The following is a 25,388-nucleotide window of genomic DNA, read 5'->3' as shown; positions in this document are numbered from 1 at the left end:
TGCTTGACCAGCACGATGTTCTTAAAAGTTTTATGTGTGAATGTCTTTAGGTGGGATTCACTCTCCAGGATACCACAGGCTCCACCACTCCCTATTGTCTAATATGCAGCCTGTCTGTCTCTGAAAGCATTTGACCACGTGATTCTGAGTAGTTTATTTTCCCACTCCCTTCTTCCCATTCCTCTCCCCAGTACAAAGCATTTGCCTTATATCTCATTTGTAAGAAATGACCCAAACTTACGGTTCATTCATACGAATGTGCCAATGGATAAAAAGGGTGTATTACCTATCCAGGGAATCTTTAGCTGCGGTCTCCTATAAAGTTAGCAGTGCTTTGAGTGAAAAGACTGAATCTCTCACTGTGGTATTAAAACAGCTTGCCAGGTAGTAGGAGAGGTATTTTAGAAAAGAAGTATGCAGTGAGACGTTAGAGATTGTCACACTGAAAACTTCCTGCTCCCTTTGAATTTAAGCACTTGGGCCATTACAATGCAATTCAACTGGGGGCCCGAAGCCTATTCTTAGACAATTGAAGCACCTACGTTAGGGGACGAGACTGATTTCCAAGACCACATGCACATAGTAGTCATTTAATCCTCAAGTCATTTACTTGTTCGTGGATTTTTTTGCTTCCCTGACTCCTAGCTGGATCCCAGGCTGTCAAAGACAGGGCCCGTCCTGGCCGGGTCTGAGGGAAATATGTGACTGCGCAGCTGCTGGCACGGGTGTCATTCCATCAACAGTGTTGTTCTCTCTGCAGGACCAAGTGAAAAATAAAGGATTCGGACCTTCGCTGCTGTTTCAGATTTTCCACACCCCTGATCCCTTCCATTAGGCCAAATAATTAAAATATCTGTGGTAAGTGCACAGGGCATATCATAGAATGCAGAAAATTTGGATAGAGAAATAAGAGGAAAAGGTTTCTCCCCATACTTGATGCAGAAAGAGTAAAAACTCTTTTAGAAATCCTTGTGAATATTCCAACATTGAAAACGTCTGACCAAACAGCAGGTAAGAGCTACCCAATGCTGTCTGAGGGCCAGGCCCTGTACTCAGCACTTAATGTGCTTTAGCTCAGTACTTCTCAGAATGATTCCCCTGGAAAGACTCAGTACCCCATTTCACACACCAGGAACTGGAGGCACGGAGCTGTGAGTAGGTGATGAAGCTGATTCTCACGCAGACAGTGGGCCTCAGGCATGGCCACAGTGAGGGGGCAGGGATGAGCTGACAGTGACAACTTCTCAGGTACCATCCAGACCCTCTGTAGCATTCTGTCCTTTAGCCTCTCACAGTGGGGAATCTGGGGCTGGGGGAAGTTGTATAATTTGCTCAAAATTATGTGGCTGCATTGGGCATCTATTACCTGATTCCAGGTGTGTCTGACTCCAGCTGCTTCTAGAAACAGGGGGTTAGGTCGTCAGTGGCTGGCGGAGCATCATGCTCTGCCCACAGACTGAGTCTCCACAGTCAGCCATTAGGTGGCATTTGAGAGAAACTTAAAATTTCTGCTTTGCTCTGCCTCCATTACCTCCAAAGTTCACTCCCTTGAGTTCAACACTACTCTCTCCCCATCCTCTTTTAAAATGTGAATAGTCCTATAAGAGAGTTTTCTATGAAGGAGTTATCAGATTCTCCCAACCTCCTTCTAAGCATAGAACAGGGTGGGGTTGGTAGGAACTGAAAGAAAAAAGGAGATCAGAATATGAGGCCAGATACCAAAGAGTCATTCTCAAAGTCAGAATTTTGCCTGCGGCCATTTAAAGCGCACTTTCAACAAACTTGACTGAGACTGAATGTGTACCATTAAGTTTCCATTCCCCCAGCCATGCCTCACACATGCAGCCACAGTTACATAGCATTTTAATATATAGGAATAACTGCATAGTTCAATCTCAAACCTCAACAATTACAGAGTTTGATTGTCTAGAAACCACTGGTATTTCACATTTACTTCCGGTGCTTTCAAACAATTCTCCTCAAATGTCACATCTGGAAGGATCGTTGTTTGTAATGAAATTGGTTTTGGAAATCACTGGATGCCACGTAAAAGAATTTTTCCAATCTAACCTATTGGCCAAGTATTAGTCTGTTACCTATGATTTGGAGATTTGTTTTGCTTCTTTGAACAATAAGAAAGACTTGGCCATTCATTTGGAAATGCTGTTAATATTCAAGTACCTTCATGTACCTCATTTTAAAAAATAAACTATTGATATTTTGAATATATGCTTGCATTTTAGTTATTTAATTGCTCATCCAGAGATATAAAGCTGGAAAATATAAATTAAAAAACAAATTCCAGATAAGATTCTCTGAGTCTGAAAGGAATACAGTTTCTTAGCTGTTTTTTTCTTTTCTTTTCTTATTTGTGAAAAAACTGCTTTTGATTCTGATCACTTAGAATGATGCTGATTGGAAAGTAAGGTGTTTAAATAAATCTCTTTGCAAATTCTTGTAAGAATGACTTTTCTAGAAAACCATGGACAGAGGATGTACCTGGAGTTTGGTTCCTGTTTGGCACCAGGCCTGACCGTCCTGGTCAGATGGCTTCCAGGTCACGGAGTAAAATAAAGCAACCAGAGAGCAATGGGGGCAAGGTTGGAACACTCACAAACTGAGACGACCAGTCATCCTTTCCAGTTACTATAGTTAGACAGGAAAAAAGGAACCTGGAACTTAGAAGGTGGGTATTTCCAATGCCTGATTTGTTTACAACTTAGATGCTGAAGGGCCTCCAGCTCATGGGGAAGGCTAAGGGAAGAAATTTTCCATTCAAAAAAAGAGAAAGATGTCACCTTGGATAAGCCAGAAAGAATTTTAATCCCAAAAGACAGTTTTGTTTTGTTTTTCTTATCAGAGTTGTGGAGCCTAATCCCTCCCTATCCTTGCCCAGTACCTCTGCCTCTGGCTCCCTGAGGCTTTAGGTTCAGACAAGAGATACTTTTATATTTTTACTTCCTCTGCTTTAACAAGGTAGCCTGGATGTGAGAGCTTCTTGGGGACTTCCAATGACAGGATCATGGCTGGTGCTTGGAGTGGGAATATTGGAAAATTACTGAGTTGTTGGATTTATTAGGTCTTTCTTCAATTTGCAGAACATTTCTTTATATATAAGACAGTCAAAAGAGACAATGGGTGCAAGGAGGAGGTAAATTACAAGTTGTAAAGGGAAAGCAAGAGGCAGCATCCTAAGTCAAACCCTCTCAATGCTCCACCTGGTCAGAAAGCTAAAGCTGAGCTTCACATTTAGTGGTGACATTCTAGGCACAGGAAGGTCGCCTCTGTTTCAATAGGAATTCCTTCAAGGCTGTGTTGCACTACTTTTGGGGAAGCTCTAATAATTTCGGGAGAAACTTTAATTGTTGATGTTGGAATTCAGATTTTTAAGAACTATGTATATCCATTCAGCCACGACATGAAGCTTCACTAAGTGTCTATCACCAGAAAATACAGGCGTCTAGGTATTTGGGGGTTACAAATACCTAGAGACGTGGGGGTCACAGGAGAAGCAGGTTTATGAAGACATGAAATCATTTAAGCTAGGCTAATTCTTTGAGAGTATGGCATGTTGTAGTTTTGTTCATTTTAGGCCCCAATACTGTTTGAATTAATAATACATGATCCTTCCTCTCACAGAAGGTACAATCACTATGTTCCTTTCTGGAGAAGCAGGAAGCCACATACTGGAGGTCCAAGATAATGACCACCCACTTTTGCTTTGGTCTTCAGGCTCTCAGAGAGGTATTGTATCTATCATGGTCTCTCCCATCATGGATCTGTAATTATAATTTGAACCTGATTTTTAAAGATAATTATGTTAGGTTGTAACTTTTACGGATGAGCATTTTCCTTCAAAGTTTTATATTAAAAAGCTATAGAACAACTTTGCTAGTGATGCTGTTGCTCTAAAATTTGTAACTCTCTCCTCACCACCATCAACACACACATATCCAACCCACACTATATACAGGGTGGGCAAAAGTAGGCTTACCATTATTCACATGGAAAGTAATACAATAATTAAACAAATAACACAAGAATAAACTCTGTTTCATGTACTCACACCTAGAAACCTAGTGTTGTCTCAGCCATTACGTATACAGATTCCTTTGGGTGGTTTTTAGAAACAACAACACAGAAGAAAACTGGTCTTGTTACCTTCAAGCTGCGCTTTGTACACCCGAGAGCTGTGGGACCCTAAAATGCTGCCCTGGTGCTCAGGCATGGCTGGCACCAAGGAGAGAGGAAGTGGCACGTGGACTTGCTTATTAGGGTCCAGTTGCCAGCATCATTGGGGGGCAGTTTGTGAGGTTGAGCCTGATTTTTATGACATCAGCAGAGCTGAGGAGGTGAACTAGGGCCACTGAAAATGACTATAAGGTGGAGACCCCCTGAAGAATCCCGTTGAATGTTCTATTTACCACCTCCAAAGAGTTCCAAGTCATTCTTGTGTTTGGGAATCATAGAGGCAAAGGGTTCTATGAGCCTCAGCCTTGATTAACTGAAGGCATGAAGAAACAAAGGACTAAGCAGTCTCTTAAAGTGAACCTTTCTCTGTCATCATACCTCTTTCTTTCTCATGTGAGACACTTGATAAGATGGCCTGGTATTTCCTTGAGAAGAGAAAAGCTAACAGATTGTAGCTCCTTCATCTTCCCATTAACACCTACAAATTGCTTTCATCTGTATTCCACCTCCTCCTGAAATGAAAAAGTGCCCCCTCTTATCAAACCCTTTGCCCTTCAATGGGAATCCCCACCCCCCAGGAAGCATTTCTCCCTCAGGTTTTACACTTGCCCTTATCACTTCTGCTTCTTCAACTCTCTCCACTGGATCATGATCCTAAACACCAAATATAGTTAGATAAAGGGGTGTCCATCCTTTTGGCATCTCTGGACCACACTGGAAGAAGAAGAGTTGTCTTGGGCCACACATTAAATACATTGTGACACGCAAGCACAAAAAAAATCTCATAATGTTCTAAGTAAATTTATGATTTTGTGTTGGCCCACATTCACAGACATCCTGGGCTGCATGGGGCCCATGGGCTGCGGGTTGGACACCCCTGGAACTTTAGAAGCTCCCATCTTTTACATCTTTTAAAGAAATTTCTCTTAACCCATTATCTATTTCCAGCCTACCCATTATTTCTCTCATCTTCAAAGCCAAACTTCTAAAACCACATCCTGTCTTTATCATCCATACACTCTGCAACCCACACCACTACACTGAATGTGTTCTTTCCAAGGTTATCAGACTAAATCCACATTGCCAAGTCAAATAGATATGTTTTTGGCCCTCATCCTATTCAGCCTCTCTGCAGTTTTCCACACCCTTCTTCTGGACGTTTTCTCTGATCTCAGTTTCTGTGGCACCGCACTCCAGTCTCTTCTCCAGTGTCTCCAGGCACTCATTCTCCAGCTCCTTCCCCTCTAATCCCTAAGTGTGGGAATGCCTCTTAGCTCAGCCCTGGGTCTATTTTTATAACCCTATACTCATTCGGATGACTTTAAATACATGTTAATACTGCAGAAATGTATATGCCAGCCCAGTCTTCTTTTTTGAGATCCAGACTTATATATTCAGTTTGCCTTACCCACTTAGATTTCTCACAAGCATTTTGAACTTGATAGGCCCAGAAGGAACTATTTATCTAAACCACAAAGAGCTGTACTTTCTCAAGTCTTCTCCATCTTAGAAAATAGCACAACTAGTGCAGTTGCTCGGACCAGAAATCTGGGAGTTGCCCATGACCCCCTTCCTCACCTCTCCACATCCTTACTAGCACCAAGTTCTGCTCAGCGTGCCTTATCTCCATCTCTGCTGCCAATGTTCTCCGCCAAGCCATCATCAGTGCTCAGTGTGTCCACAGAGCAGCTGGACAGAACTATGCTGTTTCTACAGCTTTATCTTGTGTGCCTACCCCCTGCTCCACCAGGCTCTGGCCACGTGTGGACTTCTTAGTTCCATTTTAAGATCTTTCTTACCTCAAGGCCTCCACACAGGCTTCCTTTGGTCAGAATGTCTCCTCCTCCTGCCACCCCTCCCTCCATCTTTACTCTTAGCTAATGCGTTCACACCATTTGCGTCTCAGGTGGAATGTCACTTCCTCCCAGATGTTTTCTTAACTCAAGATCTTGAAAGTCCACTCCCACAATAGACACTGTCCTATCACAATTTGAAATTTTGTATTTATTTCACATTTCCTTCAAGTGTCCATGGGATCAAGAACTGTGTCTGTCTTTTTTATGACGATGTTGAATACCTAGCCAATGTCTACCAATAAATATTTGTCGAATGAACAAACTTCTGTCCTCCTTGTCCTACTTAGCACTCACAGGCTGGCAGCACAGCCATACCATTTTGTACCACACATAGGCCTCTCTCAGTGACATGAAAGGATAGGAGTCTTTGTAACCACGTAGATCTGGCTCTGTCACCCACCACCGAATCCACTGTGTGATTTGGAAAGGCTGCTTAACCTCACTTGCTCCACCAGAAAGTGGGGAAAATAAGATCTATCTTTTAGTAATAGTATAAAGATTAAAATGAGATCATGTATATAAAGTACTGATCATAAAAAATACTCAAAAAAGTTCCCTTCCCTTCCTTCCATGCCCCTCAATAAACTCCAAATACTTCTTACCCAGTAGGTACATGTGCGTACACAGAACTTTTGACAGTGTGAGACCATCCATCTTGCCCTTCTGAATCTTTCTTATTGTGACTTTCTTAAGGAGAGTTTGCCTTTAGAGAATGAGACACTTAGCCATGAAACAGAATTTATAACGTTAAACCAAATATGTAACTGAAGTCCTAAATAACTGGACTTTAAGGGTACCTGCTCAAATATATTTGGAGGTAACACAAAGAGAAAGGCAATGATCTTTTTGATGGTGCGGAAGATATTACTTTAAAAGAAAACACCAGATGGCAGCAAAGATGCTAAAGAACTATCTGAAGGGATTTTAAGCTCAAACCTGAGCATCTGGGATGGTGGCTTAAAACTACATTGATTGAAAGACAAACACCATGTGATCTCACCTTTAACAGGAACCTAATCAACAAAATGAACAAGCAAGCAAAATATAACCAAAGACACTGAAATTGAGAACAGGCTGCCAGTGACCAGAGGGGAAAGGGGGTGGTTATAGGGGAAAAGGGTGAGGGGTTTACAGGAACAATTATAAAGGACACACTGACAATAACAAGAGGGGTGTGGGAACAGGGGAGGGAGGTAGGGAGGGCTGGGGTGGTGGGGAGGGGTGGGGCGAAATGGCAGAAAACTGTGCTTGAAGAAGAATAAAAAATGTAAAAAAAGAGAAAAAATTAAAAATAAATCCCTACTAAACACTAAAAATAAAAAAACCCTACATTGAGAAATACAATTATTTATAGAAAAGATAGTTTCCCCAAAGAAAAAATGAGGCCTACTTTGTAAAGTAGTAAGTAGCAGTAGTATATAGTAAAGGATTTTTGGAAACGTGTTCCACATGTTACAAGCATAATCGTAAAAAAATAACCCTAAGAATTATCTAACCAATAAAAGATTAGACAAAGGCTTCATATTGGTTTGTAGTTATATTTGATTAATTCTATCAATCTGTGTCCCAATTAGCTAGAAAGGGCCTACAGCCAAAAAATGAAATACTGTTGGCTTCTAGAACAGGCAAATATTTTTCCAAATATTTAATGTAAATATCAAAATGTATTCACTCATATTAAAATGAAGTAGAAATGACCTCTGTTACTGTACTCTTCAGCATCACCTAGCAAACTACTGAATAAAACAGACATAAGAACTTCACTAAATAAATGTAATACTAAAATTCAAAGTTATGATCTATGATTCTCCATAGTATGCATCAAAACCTCGCCTGGGATTAATACCACTATTAAAATCTTGCTAAATTGGATATTGCTTATCCCAGCTTTCCTTCTTTTAGGGGGAAGAAAGGCGGTTTAGTGCTGCTGGTAACACCATGCAATGGCAGAGCCACGAGCCCGGGGCAGGCCCACCTTCTAAATACAAACCCACACTGAGGGCTTTATTCCTCTTCCATACTGCTTAGCATCCTTCATAACTTTGCTGTGAGATCAGGAGGAGTGAATGCAGCCCTATGTTTTGAATGGGAAGTGACAAGACAATTCAAGCCCGCACAGCGGTTACAGTGCAGGGCTAATGTAAAGTGCCCACTCAGGTCTTGGAAGAGAATTGGCCTTAGTGGCATTTGTTTAGATTTAGAAATGATTGAAAGGTGACAGAAGCATCTGTGTCATAAGTGGATGGAGCCAATCTGTGTTGGAAGAACATTCTGAGCAGAAGGTAATTCACTGTGCCAGCAAAACAGTCGTTGTTGCCCAACTGGAATGAATTGTTTTCCAAGGACCGTGGTCATGGTTCTGAGAGTTTTCTTCTTACCTGGGTTCACCACAAGACCGAGGCCCCTGGAACATCAGGTGAGACCATTGGTTCTAATCAGAAGTCCAATCAAGGATTCTAGAGGGAAATTGCTATAGTTGACAAGAGAAGAAATGAAGCAAACATTTGAACTGTGAAAAGAATGTGTGTGCATCATAGTCAGCCAAAAGTCAACCGTCACAGCAGATGAAATTCTGAAATCTAATAATGCACAGGGCAGTGCTCTGTATAGAAAATGTATGATTCATGGCACTATCTAAATTTTCAGTGATAGAAAGAGAAAAATCAGTAACAGACAGGATCAAATCATAAACAAAATGATTTCTTTTTATGATTTGCATGGCAAACCTCTTTTTTAGCGAAGGAATACAGTCCATTGTTTCAAGAATCTTACAGCTCTTTGAATCCTAGGAGATTTCTCCATTGTAATTAAACTAAGCTTGCTTTAAATCTGATGACTAAAGTGACCCTAAGTTACACGACCTTTCTTTGACCTCCCCTAAAGCCCACACGGTCCCCAAACAGGGCAGCACACATCTGACACCATGGGCACCACTTTCTCACTGACATGTGCCTTTTCAGGTCTGGGAGCAGGCCATGTCCTGCAGATGCCCTTGTTCTGATGAACTCCCCCGACACTATTCGAAATGCACGAGGCATCAAGGGCCATTGCTGGCCTCCCCTCCGGACATGCTCCGCTCCAGCTGACTGCATGAGTCAGAAGGTGTCTTCTTGTGAAGCCGTGGGCCCAGGCCAGCCTCTTTTCGCAGTCGTGACTGAGTGAGAACATGCTGTGCTCAGCCTGTTGGCTCCACTCTGGGGAGCACAAAGTATGTGTTATAACAACAAGCCCAGGAATCCTGACCACACTCTTCCCTATCTCAAGATCTGCAATGAGAACATTTGAAGTAAATGCATACAATCGGGAATCGGGGCTGAAAGTCATGCACTAACGGAGTTTCTGACTGTGGCCCTGAGACACGCTCCTTCTGCTCTTTGAATCCAGACCTTACATGTTTTGGAAAAAAAAGCAACAACCAGAAGATGAGAAAAACAGATCATGTTTATGAGACCAGCCTGCAGTTCATGCCACATTTAAGAGTTTGGGTTTTCATCCAGCAAAGAAACCACCCATTCTTTCTTCAAGGTTCATCAGAAAACTCACCCAGCTTCTGTGAGTCTGACTCTTCAGCTTTAGGGTCATTGTTTTAAAATCTTCTAAAACAGCAAGTCTATAATAATTTCATTTTAATCATGGAAATAAGAGAAAAGTACTGGATATTTTCCAAAATAATGCAATGAAAAAGTAAGGAAGAAAACTGGGATTAAAAATAAAAGCTCTCCCTGACCCCCAACTCCCTCTGGTTTAATCCTTTGCCATAGCTTGAGTACATTTAATTTCCCCAAAACAGTCCATTTAAAGAGCCACGCAGGTGGGTGTTTCAAGTAGCAAGTCATAGAAAAAGAAAGACTTTGACCATTTCCTATTTCTCACGACTTGACATTCTGTAAGGTGTGATATGCAAGTGCACATCCACCCCCCTGGCTTAATGCTAGGTCAAAGTCCATGGACCAATCCGTTTTGCAGGTAGGTACCCTCATAACTATCTTCCCCATCCTGGTTGATGATGAAACGTCAGATGAAGGCCCAACCCCTGGGGTCACGGGGTCATGCTTATTTACAATTGCCCAAGTGGTGAGTCAGGGCGTGGCATCTCACCCAAACACAAGGTACAGAGCAGCAGCAGGAATTCAGCATTTCCGAGAACCATGAGATACACCTAGTTGCTTGGATGTCTAAACTGGGGTTAATTCCCCACATATTACAATCATGTGAGTGTTAAAAGAAAACATGCTGTATTTGCAGAGCATGTCTATTTCGGCAAGTGCTCCAGAGTTTAATTATTGCTAAAGTCATTTGGGGTTTTTGACACAGATTCTATTTTAGTAAGATAAACTCAGCATGGCCCAGATTGCCAAAAATGAATTCCAAAGGTAGATGACTAAAATAAACTGGTAATAAATATTGGCTTTTGGAACGGGAATTATAGCTCTGTAATGTAGACATAGCATTAATGACTCATTTTCAAATAACACTCTCTCCCAAGGATTATCAGTATGAAGGATCAGGGAAGCAGGAAGTCCATCTCTTTCTGTTTTAGGTAGCAGAATGAAAGAGGACTATGAACCCACCAGGTAAAGATGTTCTTATGTCTACTTTGCCAACAGAGATACAGCCCCTGGAGTTCTACAGGGATCAACTTGGACAGGCTGCACTGGGGCAGAAATAGGCTTTGAAAGAAACCATTCGAGGGGTTGAGGCAGTTGATTCTGGGTCAGTTGTCTCTCATGCCCCTGGAGGCAGGATGTACTACTCCCAGGTCCACCCAGTGCCTCTCATGTGGCATGCATTACCTTATCAGTCACAGTGGGTGCTGCTGTGTTCCTTTGCTGCTTGACATTAGTGGATTCTTTTAAGCCACCTTTACTCCCTAAGGTCAAGTTCTGAACTTGTGGCCCACTTGGTTGAGCTTTACAACTTCTCTGGTGTACCGGAAGGCGGTCGGGGGCAAACGTCCGGCTACAATTTGGGCAGGGCACAAGCTGAGCTTGACTTGGCCCCTCTCCAGTAATAAGGGGCTGAGGCTTCCGTGGGAGTGGCTGGCGGAGCTCCCTGGGGAGCCGGTCATTTTCTGTTTTCCACTTTTCCAGGCATTTGGGCTCATGGATAGGGAGGGAGAGGGTGCCAAATTCCCTGCCACAAATGTAGCAGATGACAGTCTTTGGTCGAGCTGGGATGCCACCAGAAGCTTTCTTAAGATCAGTAAGATCAGCAGAGCTGTTGGGGTTTGGTGCTCTGGGCCCCTCTCCCTTTGGCTTGCAACTTCTCTGGTGAACAAGAAGACGATCTGGCAAGAATGTGCGGCCGCAGAATTCACAGGGCAGCAGCTGAGCCTGAGAACTCTGGAACGCTGCCTCATTCACTGCCTGAAGATTGTAGGACCCACTGCCACCGAGAGGCTGTGGTTTGGAGGGTTCTGGCCTCCTCAGGTGCTTAGGCAACTTGCTGTTTTCAATACGCCACTTTTCCAAGCACTGTGGCTCGTGGATGGCAAGTGACTGGGACCCAAATTCTCGGCCACAGACATAGCATATGTGGAGTCCAGGCCGGCGGGATGGGATCACAGGTGGGCCGGGCTGGCGTTCCGACATAATTCTCTTACTGGATCGTTTTGAGAGTATTACAGTTCCAGGTCTATTTTTCTGAGGGTTTTTCTTTATTTTTTCACGAGGATTGACATGCTCTGTTTCTGGCGAAAGCCTAGAATAGGAGTCACTAGGTACAACAGCTTGATTGAGAAGGAAGGTAGTTTCTTTAGAATGGTGGAGAGTCTGTTGTGATTTTTTGGAAACCCTCTTCTCCTTTCCTCTTTCCATTAACAAAGAAATCTCTCTCTAGTCCTTGCTTTGATTTCAGCCCAGATTCATTTGGGGCTTCTTAGGGCAGAGGGTGGTGAAGGTGGCTGTCCTGGGGTTCCACATTGTTGCCAGTGCCTGGCCCTACAGAACGCGACTCAGAGCTTCAGTGCAGGGCAGCATCCTGGAACACCGGCAAGTCCCTGCTGGCCCCAGATGCCTGCAAGATCTGTGGGGGAAACAAATCAAGAAGTTATTGCTCCCGCCCACACATGCCCCTGCTAGGTCAAAAGTTGATAAAGAGCAGTATCTTTACAAGTACGTAGGATTTTTTCAGTGAGTGTTGAAATAAACTTGAAGAAAATTTCTACAATGAATTGTACTTACTGTACTGAAATGAGTACTCTGCCCGAAGAAAAAGCGACATTTACAAGCACATCATAGACACATATGACACAAACCACCCGAGGCAGGGTGGTGAGATCATAGAGGAGAGGACCAAGAACTGTGGAAACTAGATAAATGGAACCACAGATCGTGTGAAAAGACCTCCTCCGACCACCTTAGGGACACTTCACATTGGAGGGCCGTGGATCCCTTCGACAGCTCTTGGAAGCCTATGGGCCTCATTTCAGAATAATGATTTTACAAGCAAAAATATAAAATTCTTACCATTACAAGTGAAACTGATTTCACTGAAATAATTTAGCAAATATTTTTAGTTGCTGTATATATTTTATTTGTGGTACAGTAATGTGCCAGGCTTTTTGAGTGTCTGAGGGTCTAAGATTAAGAACTCTTACAGAAGAAATAATTCAACAGTGAATACTATGGGAATCCTCTGAAATATTATTAAAGTATTACGAAACCTCTCAGAGGGGGCATACATGCCTTATAACTTACCAGGTGTCCACTTTTCTTTACAATGGGAATGGAGCATTAATAAACTGTGGCCAGACTTGTCAAACCAAGAATGTGTCTCGGGCCTATACTCTTCCTGGTGGGACACACACAGATAGATCTTCGCTGGGATGAAGAAGCTCAGACTTTGCTTGATGCTCTTCTTATAACTCTTGTGCTCACTACCCTATTTTATATATCTATATCTCTACCTATCTATCTATCATCTTCCAAATGTTTTTTATAAAAACATGGCCAATGGTTTTCCCAAATTAGCCAAAGAAAAAGGGCTGAAGCCTGGCTGAAGCCTAAGGAGTTTTTACCTTGGGGAAAGTCATGAGATAATTTTACCCCAGGTCTACAATCTAGCCCCCCAAAAGATTATTTTTCAGAAGTCTTAGGACCATCCTTACTTCCTGAATGGTGAACCTGGATCTGTGTCAGAGGTTTTGTAGCATCGGTTCCCAATCCCAGACACTTGGCCACGGCAGACACTTGAGTTCAGTCAGAGCAAGAACGGCAGTGTTCGTAATGTCAAAACCCTGTTGGGGCATTGCGCTTGATAAAGGACCAAAAGAGCTGTGAGGTCTGTGCCCAGTTCCTGTATTTTGGTGCCAAGAAAGGTCTGAATCTTTGTAGTTATGACTATCAAATGAGGTCTGGCACAGAAAAGGAAGTTATTCATCATTTTGACAGATCCTAAGACAGTGATATTAACACATGTGACAAAAGAATGTGTTGGCCTCAGAGTGGCCAGCACAGAAAACGAAGCTTAGAGAAACAAAATTTATACCTCTATCAGCACCATCCAAAGGAGAAAATGGACCTAGAGAACCCAGGAATCTGCTAAAATTGTTTCATAGGTTTTATCAGCAAATGGGTGAAATAAGCCCTCACTCCACTCTGTTGGTTCTGATTTCTTGTTCACCAAGGATCTCCTGTTTCCCATTTTCCTTGGTATCAGGAAGTTTCAGACACCAAAAGTAGTTAAGAAGACAGATTGGAAAGACCAATGCAATCAAATGAACTTACTTCTCTCTCTCTCTCTCACACACACACACACACACACACACACACACACACTGTTCCCAGCAGATCAGAATACTGAGAAAGCCCCACAACTTGCCCCAACAACTCCTCCATTTCTCTTGTGATAAGGTAAGAGAACTAATATTTATTGAATGACAACTATGCATCAGATACGGTACTAATTTTTATATACACACTGTAATTCTCAAATAGTTGTGAGGCAGGTATTATTATTTCAGTTTTATAAATGTAGAAATTATGACTCAGAAAAGACCAATAACTTGCCCAAGCCCGTCAGTTTCTAAATGACAGAACTGGGAATCAGTTCCAGCTCTCTTTGGCTCCAGTGTGCAGCAGTTTCCATTATTCATCCTGCCTAAAATTCCACCGGCGGAGCTTCTTCTCTTTCATTTTTATCCTTTTTAATCGACAATTCATATGTCCCATGGGAAGGTCACTAAGCCCCCACCAGCCTCCAGGAGAAGGAAGAGGCAAAAGAGAGGAGGGGAATAGGGCACAGATGCAGAGAAACCTCTGCAATGGAAAAAGCAGGAGAGACACATGGGAGCTACCAAAGACAGCGCTTTTCCTTAAGTGACAGAGATCATTTATTTTGCTCTGAGTAGTTTTTTAGATGAAGTTTTCCCCTGCACAGTGTGCAATGCAGATCCTTTTCCTGATCTCACCAACATCCTTAAGAAAAAAATCTACATTACCAACCAGGGGTGAGGATGAGCGAGGAGGAAGTGGGATGGCATAATGCTGACAGGAAAGGCTACCCGAAGAGACCAGATGGTGTTCAGTTTGCAGCCACCTCACCATCCTGATTAGGGATTGCTCTTTATGCTTGCAGGTGTGTGCACGACACGTATTTTCTCTGAAGCCAACATAAGCATCGTAAAATTCCCAAAGGAATCTTCTTTTCTTTTTCTACCATCTCTTTCCTCCTCCAACGTCCTCCTGAAATTTCTGTCTTACTGTGATTAAAGGCATCAAAATATAAAAGGTGAGGTAGCTGGAAGCGAGTGAAATTTTTGGAGACTGAAAAATGTTCTGCAGGGATTCCGACAAGGCACAGTAAGGTCAGCTGCTCTATTCTGTAAGTTAGTTCTAAAAGCAGAAATGCTGGAAAGTACTAAATACATGTACTTAAATTACTTAAGAAATTGGCCTGTCACCCAGACACACTGTAAATAAATGTTGCTAGTTTCTAAAGAGAACCACTTTGCAAAGCCAGCTAGTTTCACCCCAAGCATCCATGGAGAAATGTTCGTTCCAATTGGCCTGAATTATTCATTTTGGCCATATTTTCACATAGGAGATTTAAAGAGTGTCTTGGAAGGCATCACATTTTATCAGTATGATGCCGTGTTTCCATGCCTTTTGGGGTTAATGGGAAGGGAGAGACAAACTCACAAAGATGAATGTAATAAACAACCTTGGAAATATAAAACCCAGCTTCGCATTAGAAGGTGTTTCCCTATAAAAGAGGGGAAAGAACACAAACAAAGTGATTAAAGCTTTAAAAAAATGATTTAGCCCTTTGGGAAAAAATAGATAGGTGTTACATGAGTCCTTCCCTATTACCATAGAATCCAAATTCTTTAAATCGACAAATGAATAAATAAGAAAGATGGCATTGGGGCTAATGCTAGCTCTGAGCAAAACTGTAAAATAGAGCAGGTTTGTCCTTAATATCCTCTATTCCCCCTGTTCAGCAGCCTCTACTCTCCCCTGCTTCGTGCCCTCATATACTCTCCAGTCTTCCTTGCCTATGAAATCTCACTTTCAAATAGAAGCTGATAGACTTATTCACATCAAAGCTTATGATTGATGAGATAATATCCCTCCCAGAGCCTGGCAGAGACGGCTGGTTTCTTACCAATAGTTACTCTGCCCAACTCACTCAAATTAAGAGAGCACCAATCTTCAGTTAGGTACATAATTTTCCAACTAAGTCTACAGGCTCCTTTGTAGCTAGTGAAGCACTGTGTGCCACTTGTAAGAACTCTTCTTGAAATGTAAGGGTACAGCTTGCTCCTCTTCCTTACTTTGATGGATGCTTAGACTGTGGATGTGGTGGCTGGAGCTCTAGCTGTCATATTGGACTTGAATACATTCATGCAATCTTGACATGACAGAACAGAGACCTGGATGGACTTGGGTCTCTGATAATAGTAGTGCCACCACCTAAGTACCTCCCTTGGGCTTTATGTGCATAAAAGAAATAAGTGTGTATTGTATTTTAGCCACTTTTCAGACTTTTACTCACATGAAAACCTAATACTAATTGAGATATAGTTGTATTTTAGTAGATGTCATGGGTTTAGCATAAAGTGAAATCTAATAGTAATATTTCAAATTTTAGGATCTTCTCTTTTTGACAAGAGAAAAATTTTTTGAGAAAGTGTATGTTTGGGGGCAAAATTTTCTTTCCTGAAAATCGGAAATAAGAAACTCGAAACTGTAAATATTGGGCCAATGGTTTTTTAAAAGGTGATTCACAAACCATCCTTTCCTAGAATTTTTTTTGAGCAAATTTGAATGACATATTTTACTTCTGGAGAATAAAAACAGTTTTGTCCATAATGAGCCTTAGAAAGAGCTAGGAGGCATCATTGTGGTACCAGTTATTAACTCGTCGTCTCTATACTCAGAATGCTCTTTTCTATGCTCAGCCTTGTGATGCAGGCACTGGGGCTCCGCACACCCCATTTCTGTGTTGCCAGCTGGCTCTGAGTTATGCTCTGCCAATAGCGGTAATGGAGTGAGAATGCAAGGTTGGAGGAGGAAGAGAGGGCTTGCTTCTTTTTAAAGGCTTCCTGTCTGCTTGTGGTTGCTGTGAACTTCACCCCACCAACACTTTTTTGCCCCAGCAGAAGCAGTTCTTTCCTGTAGCAGCAGCTGAAACCGGTTTACAGTTTTCTAATACTAGCAAACCAGACTCACTTCCCCTCCCCAACCAGACAATATCACCAGTCAGTCTGTGCCTTCTCCGTGGGGACCTGATTTTCAGCTCCATTAAACATGTCCTCTAAGTTTCTAAGTTTTAATAATTCAAACCTCTTCCCCTTGATACTTCACCTTTGGATTGGTAGTTGTCACCTCGTTTACACGGTAGTGTTGTCTTTTTCCTCTGCTAGTTACTAGGTAACAACTTCATTCCTGGTTAATGAAATTTTATACTAAATTCTCTTCATTTAATATTTTGTATGAATTCTGTCTCCTGACTAATATAACCACCCTCAGAATATATATAATAAAAATCTATGATATTATAGCTGCACATTACCTTACTATTGCAATAAATATAAACTCCAATAAATTATTTCATAGCATCTTAGAAAATAATATGATGCTCATACTAACATTCAACCCTCAATTCATTAAGAACAGTGAAAACATATTTTTGTAATTTTTATAACATCACCATGTCTCAAGAGCTAGAAAATGTTGCTCTTCTATTTTTTTTTACTATTTTCTTTTTTGATTTAATATTTATTGTATTTTTCCCCATTATCATTTTGTCCCCTTACACCCCCACTTCTGTTTGTGACTGAACTAAATCTTAAGGAAGAACCTGACATTTTAGGTCTAGTCACATTTTCCTTAATTTTATGTGACACTCTTCTGCCGCTGCCTGGCTGTAAGGCCAACACTGCCACGGAGGGACTCAAAATAAAGTGAGCACATTCACAGGTCGAGTGACCAGGAAGTGTTGAGGGGAGCTGATCCAGCTCACGCTAGGTGGTTTTCTGTAGCCCCTCCTGGGTACGCCATGGGCCAACGGCATTGGCAGTTCTCAGGAACTCTGATGTGACTGGACAAAAGGCCAGGTGAGAGTGTCTAGGAATTGGAGATGGTATGGTTTTGGAAAGACAGGCGCAGCATCTGAGAGGTAAAAATGGAAATACTTTAAGCTGAGTCGTACGGTTGCCAGGGAACACGGCTGTCCACAGTGGCGTTTCCATGCTGATTTTGAATAGACAATGCAAATTTTCCTCTTTCTGGTTTCTCTTTCACTGTAAAGAATTTTAAACCAACAAATAAGTTCCTTCATTTTCATTCAGTCTCTCAGGTATAGCCATAATAGTCTAGGGTGTTAGGAAAGCTACGGAAACAGAAAGTGGGAGTGATGCACTCTATGCTTCTAAGTGGAGCCTTCTTCTGCAAGGATATTTTAAGATGTTGAAGCTCCAAATATCACCCTATGACAGCTATTGTTAGATTGAGCCTGCAATTTTCACTCTATATTGAGTGTCCAAATTACAGAATACTCGGGAGTCCTGCGTGCCACACAGGTGTGACCATGTAATTGCAGTATTGACATCAGGTGTGGTAGAGAACTGGTTACGGAAGGCCTACGATATGTAGACATTCAGAGAATAGACAAAAAAAGTGGGGCAGTCAGGCCATTGAACAACAGATAATTCTACACACCCTATTTTCTGACATTTGGGGTAGTTCTATTCCAATAACATAGCTCTATTCCAAATACCTCTTTCTCAAGACTTTAAAGCAGTGGTTCATAGGCCATATCTGGCCCATAGATATGTTCTTTCTGGCCTACATAGAGTTAAAAATGTTTGAATTAACTTCCATTATTTTAAAATTGGAAGATGTCACATTAAATCTAGATTTTTGGTTTCTTGGGAAAAAATGGAAGATGTGGCCACATCCAACATGACGCTGATACTGAGTAAGGACTGTGCTTATGGGTTGGAGAGCCAGTCTTCACTCTTCCAAAACACCTCATCAGCCCCTCGATCCATTAATATTCACTTCATGTTTGATTCCCAAAATATTTGAGTTTCTGACCATTTATGATCTTTGCTTTAAAATGCCCCTCCCCCTTCAGCATTTTTCTTCTCAATTAAATATTTGAAAAATCACTTCAAGGAGCACTTGCCCTCAAGAAACTGGGAAGCTAGTTGATGTCTTTTCCATGGGAGATCGTTACTAAGAGCATGGAATATGTATTGGTAAAAAGTCAAAAAGGAAACTTCCAAATAAAGTAGACTGAAGTGAAATACTTGATTCTCAGAGGGAGGGAAACATCAAAGGGCAAAAGAAGGAAGCAGTGACCTGAAGGCAATTGTCATACATTACTGGAGGGTCATAGGAAATGATGCATCTAATTTCAGAGTGAAAAAAATAAGCAGTCAGTGTTTAGATCAGCCACAGGAGAGATGATGGGAGAAAAAGAAAAAAGAAAAAGAAAAACCAACAGGCAAAAATGTGTTTTAGACGCTATCTGATCTTATGGAAGGCATTCCCAAAATTATAGTTATCCATTAATATATTAAGAACTACTCTTCTGCTTAAGCCAACAGTCTTTGATTTATCATTAAATAATTCCCCAGATGAAGAATGTTGATTTTCTTGTTATTTGTCTACATAAAGGATCTGTCAATAAAAATAATCATAACCAAGCTATTAACAATATATTGTTGATTTTCCAAGATTTGGGCTGCAAATAGTTTATAAGGGAATCATGCTTCCTTGTAGGAATTACAGAATTTGCTGCATATTTTCTTCTGCCGAGCTGACCATTTTGTCAACTACCACTGGTAAATTAGTTTGAAAAGAAAATGTGTAGGAATATCACGATAGTTCCTTCTCAAACTACAATGAAATATCTGATATCAACTGCCTAAAATTGAAGTTATTATGAGAAAAAATAATGTAGGAAAACAACAGATGCCCTTGTTTCAGTATTAAATTAAAAAAACTGCAAGTGATGCATGTTTACTAGCTCCTGTCATGTGATAATGCTTGCTCAGAGTCCCTGCTGTCTTCACGCTCGTGATTTATTGTCTCAGAGTGCTAACTCAGTGCAGTGTCTTTGGCATGGACTTCCAAGCCACAGAGTGATGGTATCAGAAGTGTGGTCTCTGGACTAGTGCATTCAGGTGGAAACAAACAGTGAAGAATACAGCTGCCCTTGAAGGAAGCGGCTTGGCCAGGGTACTTGGCTTAGGAGAGCTGCGCTTTGCTGTATCCTGGAGGAACCTTTTATTAAGCACATCACCCACTTACCCCACAACAGCCTCAAAATTGTACCTTAGCCCTCTCCATCTCCAGGAGGTCAGTGCCTCCCAGAGCCTGGCTAACACTTAAATGGATCGTCATTACCGTTCATTACAGTCATCAACACCTTTTGTTAATAATGCTCTCTCCACCCAAAGCTGTTTCTGAGGAAAGTCCCTGGGAAGAGAGTCAAAAACAGGGCTGAGCCCATGAGGCAGGCTGGGTTTCTGCTGCATGTGTGATGAATGTGCCTCTGTTTTCCGATATGCATGGCACGACTTCCCTGCTCCTCATTCTGGAGACTTGGAGGTTTATGTACAAGCTGAAGGCTATTTCTAAACACGGGCTTTTGATGGCTGTTCTCCCCCCATCTCTCAACCTCCTAGGTAAAAAAGTCTTCAAAAATCTATTGTCATTCCATTTGACATTCCTGAATCTCATGAACAAGGCACTCTTTCACAGGCCGGATGGTTTAAGCTTGCTGATGGTTCAGAATTGTCCCCACTACAACCTTTTATTGCTCAGGAATCTTACATGGGAGAAAGCTTACATGCTAGAGAAAACCACTAAAAGGAGTCTGCTGGAGGAACTCATTAATTCTCTACGTCCCCACAGCCCAAGCCAAACATGAAATGTGGTAACAGCTCTTTATTTGCAAACATCCTGGCCTTATAGGTTTTTATTTTTTTGTGGTTGAAAATTTACCTAAAGCCTCCTTCCACCCCATGCCCAATAACTATCAAATAGCAAGGAAGTCAGTGAGAATGTCAATTGCTTTGTTCTGTGTTCCTTTAGTACACAAAAGGAAGATCTGTGCATTTTAAGTTGTACCTAGGAACAGGAAGATAGGGATATTTGATTAGAAGATTGCAATTTAAAATCAGCTCTTTGGATGCTGTTTTTTTTCTCTTCCTTGTGTTTTCAACAGGCTTTCCCCCTCACCTTCTGTGTTTTCTTTCAATTTGTTTCATTGTTTCCATTCTACCGGGCCTCCACTTTAAGTCAGAGGGATCCAACACACAAAGGACAAGGTGCCATTAGGAAGGGAATAGGGAATGTGGCACCCTGTGGTTGCCTCCACTGCTAATTTGCTCTGGAGGGATGAGGCAATGCCAAGCAGCTCACTTCTAGAAATGTGTGGCTTGTATTTTAACTCCATTAAATTCTGGAGAAAGCAGGACAAGAAGCGATGGGCCCAATCAATCATTGTCTTATGGTTCTATAAGTCAGAGGTCCACCATGGATCCCCTGGGGCTAAAATCAAGGTACAGCCAAGTGTGGCATCTTGCTACAGCAGTACCAGAAGGCTAAAACGCCGACAGAAAGACAGCAGCCCTGAGAATGCAGCCTTCTGCAACAATGTTGCTCAGTTAGTTTGTCCACACTGTGCCCAGAATCTTAATAGTCAGCTCGAAGCCACCAGCTCTAGGTCCCACTGGAAGCGCCATAGGGTGGGGAAGTCCATCCCAGGGGCCTCCCTGACAGGCCCCAGGCAGCCCTCTAGAATGAGCTTACTATTCTCTCTATTGTAACAAAAGCATAAATGTTCACATAACATCATACAGCAGAGTCCAGAATCCCTCTCCAGCTCTGGTGAGAAACCTCAACCAGTGTGACTAAGGAACCAAACCTTAGAATCCAGTGTGTCTGGAAACAATCCAGATTCCGCATTCTCCTCAGTGTCATCTCTACATCTTTGCTGTCCCCTCTTCCAGTTTGTTTTCCACTTGCCTCTCTGACTATATTCTTTGTTTGGGCATTTGCATACTTACCTCAGGTGGAGTCTTTATTGAATATTTTCTTCAGAAACTTGACTTAAATACACTCTGTTCTTGGTTAACGGACAAAATGTCTTGTTAATGAGAGTGCTGTGTGCATAACAATGTTTTCCTTCTCCACTTTCCACAGTGTTCTCGGGACCATGGTCAATCTTCTCTAACTGGAGATGGACATGTAAACCCTTCCTAAGTGGGAGGGGCACTTCCAGTTTGGATTCTGAGCCAAGAAGTTATTTCCATTTTGTAGAGTCATTTCCTATTTGGAACCATAGCGTATCAGAATATGCCACTTGGATTATTTTGAATTGAAGGAAACTGAGAAAAAAACAGACACAAGAAAAGCTCTTGCCTTCCCTCCATTTGCCTAAAAGCAGAACATACAATTGTAAAGGTGTATCCTTTCCCTATAACAGGAAGGGCAGAGCTCACCAGGAGACCCCTCTAGACTCATCAGTCCAGAGACAGGCACCAAGAGGAACCTGTGCAATAGTATTATTAAACAAACCATCTTCTAATCGCTTCTCCCATGGGTAAGTACCTTCCCACAGTTTGCTGCCTCCACTCAAGTCCACATCCTGTTCCCTTTGTCTTGCCACTTCTCCACAAATGTATTGTCTTTGTTAAGATGCTATATAAACCCCAAGTTCTTACCACCTTTCAAATTACTAATTACTGAGTCCTCCCGTGTGTTTGCACAATACACATGTTAATAAATTGTTTTTCTCTTGTTAATCTGTCATTTGCCCATTAATTTCACAGGCCCAGCCACTGAACCAAATAGGGTAGAGAATTTTTTCCTCTCCCACATAGTTTTAGAATAAAAAGGAAATCACCCAACATGCCACACCATGTCACTTTCTGTATAATCCCATTAAATGGCATCAATAGTTCATGGTCATTACCATTTAGTCATCTCAAATGTACTACATAAACAAGTGCAAAGCAAAAACAAAATCTGGAATTTACTATATAAATAGCATAATGTTAGAGATGCTGCCTGTAGTACTCAGGAAGAAGAGGTAGGTTTCAGCCCAGGCCGGGTGCTCAGCTGATTAGATCACTGTCCCCATATGCCAACATTGCAGGTTCAATCCCCAGTCAGGGCACATACAAGAATCAACCAATGAATGCATAAATCAGGGGAAAAACAAATCAGTCTCTCCCTCCCTCTGTCTCTCTCAAATCAACTAAAAAATAGATTTCATTTTAATACAGCAGTGAAACTGAGTATTTTGTCTAAAATTGAGTCATATTTGGAACTTCTCTATAGGTAGAAGAGAGTCACACAAGGAAAATTATTGCATTAACATGATGTAGTCACCCAAAATAGGACACATGTCTTGCTATTTTTCTGCCTGTGTGCTCCTTGACAAAGAAAGACCAACACAGTAATTCAGCTTTAAAGTGTGTTGTTTAAAGCTTTAGTGAATAGTTGGTCTGCTTATCATCATGTCCCCAGACCTCAGCTGCGGTCCTCTGCTCTGTTGCTGAGCCAGGCCTCCCTCATCCTGCACTCATGCAGCCGACTACTTGGATCTAGTTGTAGAAGTTAGCATTTTCCTAGGTGCATTTCCTCCCATTTGGCTTTATCACATCGTGACCCTTTAAAATGGGTCTTGATATGCAGATATTAAAAATTAATGTTCATTTTTTAGGTCTGATGATATTATAATTGGATTTTAATTGCCATTTTTATGGAGGTCACTTTAGAGTCACATGCAGTTCAAAGAAATAATAGAGATCCCTTGTACACTTGTCAAGTTTCTCTCAATGGTAACATTTTAAATGTTATAGTATAGTATCTCAACTAGAATATTGATATTGATACGTCCCACTTTTACCTGCACTCAGGAGTCTGTGTGTATTAAGCTCTATACAATTTTCCACCTGCGCACGCCCACCACTCTAGACAAGATAATGAACACTTCCAACACCAAGAATAAGCAAATGGGACTACGTCAAACAAAAATATTTTGCACAGCCAAGGAAACCATCAACAAAACAAACATACAACCTACTGAATAGGAGGACATATATGCCAATGACACATGTGAAGGTTAAAATCCAAAATATATGAAGAACTTATACAATTAAAGAAATCCAATTAAAACATAGGCAGTGTACCTGAATAGACATTTCTCCCTAGAGGAGATACAGATGGCCAATAGACATGAAAAGATGCTCAACATCACTAATCATCAGGAAAATGCAACTTAAAAGCACAATGAGATATCACCTCACACCTGTCAGGATGGCTCTCATCAATAACAACAAACAACAAGTGCTGGCAAGGATGTAGCAAAAAGAGAACCCTTGTACACTGTTGGTGAGATTGTAATTTAGTACATTTGCTATTGAAACAGTATGGAGATTCCTCAAAAAGTCAAAAATAGACCTGCTGTAAGATCCAGTGGTTCTACTTCTGGGTATTTATCTGAAGAAAACGAAAATACTAATTCAAAAAGATATATGCACCCCTATGTTAACTGTAGCATTACTAGTAATAGCTAAGATATGGAAGTAACCTAGATGTCCCTCATTTATCTAGGAAGTAACCTAGATAAGTGGATAAAGCAGCGTACATATACGAGGTCTGTCCAGAAAAATCCCAGCCATCATTAATATAAGAACAGTTTGGGTAACATATGTGTAACCTGGCAGCCAAGGACAGTGGACTGGAAGGTGCATGTGTAAACAATGAGGACTTCACTGCACTAGTCAGTGGGGGAGGTAGACACCGCTGAGTGAGCATGTGGACTGTGTGGCCATCACATTCAAAATGACGGAGAAGAGCAATGAATTTGCATCAAATATTGCACTGAGCAGAAACTATTCCTCCACGGAAACTATTTGGAGGATTCAGAAGGCTTTTGGGGACAGTGCAATGAGTGCAGCACAAATACAAGTGTGGCACAAATGCTTCAAAGGTGGTTGAGAATCTGTTGAAAGTGATCCACATTCCAGGAGGCCTGCAACAGGCAGAACACCTGAGAATGTTGAACATGTGCGGGCTGCAATCAACAAAGATCAGCGACTGACACTGTGAGAACAAGAAGTAGGTCTGGAGATTCCAAAAACTGCTGTGTCTGAGATTTTGACACAGGATCTTGGCATGAAGTGTGTCGTGGCAAAATTCATTCTGCGGCTTCTGCTGCCAGAGCAGAAGGAACATCGTGCTGCAGTTGCTCAGACCTCTACCAGTGAACCCGATTTCTCTGGAGACAGATCGTGGGTCTACCGCTGTTATCCAGAAACGAAGGCCCGGTTGTCCCAGTGGAAGTCACCTGGTTCTCCATGCCTGAAGAAGGCGTGGCAAAGTTGCAGCAATCTCAAGACCATGTTATTAACTGTGTTTTTTGATTGGGAAGGTGCTGTCTATCACAAGTGAGCCCCTCCGGGCCAAACAATTAATGAGGAGTACTGCCTCAACGCTATTTGTCAGTTGAAAGATGCAGTAGGATGAAATGGCCGCAGCTATGGGCAACTAGTGATTGGCGGCTTCATCACATCAACACACCCACTCATGCATCACATCTGGTACAGAGTTTTTGGTGAAATGTCAAATTGCCCAGGAGACTGAGTCCCACTTCAACCCATATTTGGTGCCCTGTAAACTTCTGGCTTTTCCCCAAACTAAAATCACTTTTGAAAGGGAAGAGATTTCAGACTGTCGATGAGATTCAGGAAAATACAACAGGGCAGCTGATGGTGATTCTAACAAAGGATTTGGCAGAGTGTTTTGAACAGTGGAAGAGACATTGGGAGAACTGTGTGAGGTCCCAAGGGGACAGAAGGAGACTGAGGTGTCA

General features: G+C 41.8%; 1 protein-coding gene and 1 long non-coding RNA gene across 2 annotated transcripts in view; one reads left to right on the top strand and one right to left on the bottom strand.

Annotated features, from left to right (window-relative positions):
• ZNF474 (zinc finger protein 474) overlaps positions 1–25,388 on the bottom strand; it is a 59,709-nt gene that overhangs the window by 17,214 nt on the left and 17,107 nt on the right. Inside the window, exon 2 of the mRNA XM_024571540.3 lies at positions 10,841–12,071. Within this exon, the coding sequence (XP_024427308.2) occupies positions 10,841–11,863 (1,023 nt within the window). The 5' untranslated portion in view covers positions 11,864–12,071. The remainder of the gene's footprint in view (positions 1–10,840; positions 12,072–25,388) is intronic.
• Positions 13,851–25,388, top strand: part of LOC112314923 (uncharacterized) — a 33,340-nt gene continuing 21,802 nt past the window's right edge. The window contains exons 1-2 of the long non-coding RNA XR_008425094.1: positions 13,851–13,900; positions 21,710–22,109. This is a non-coding gene — a long non-coding RNA (uncharacterized lncRNA). The remainder of the gene's footprint in view (positions 13,901–21,709; positions 22,110–25,388) is intronic.

The sequence above is a fragment of the Desmodus rotundus genome, chromosome 1 (genome assembly GCF_022682495.2).
Source record: "Desmodus rotundus isolate HL8 chromosome 1, HLdesRot8A.1, whole genome shotgun sequence".
NCBI classification, from domain to species: Eukaryota; Metazoa; Chordata; class Mammalia; order Chiroptera; family Phyllostomidae; genus Desmodus; species Desmodus rotundus.
This window is presented reverse-complemented; position numbering and strand designations above follow the sequence as displayed.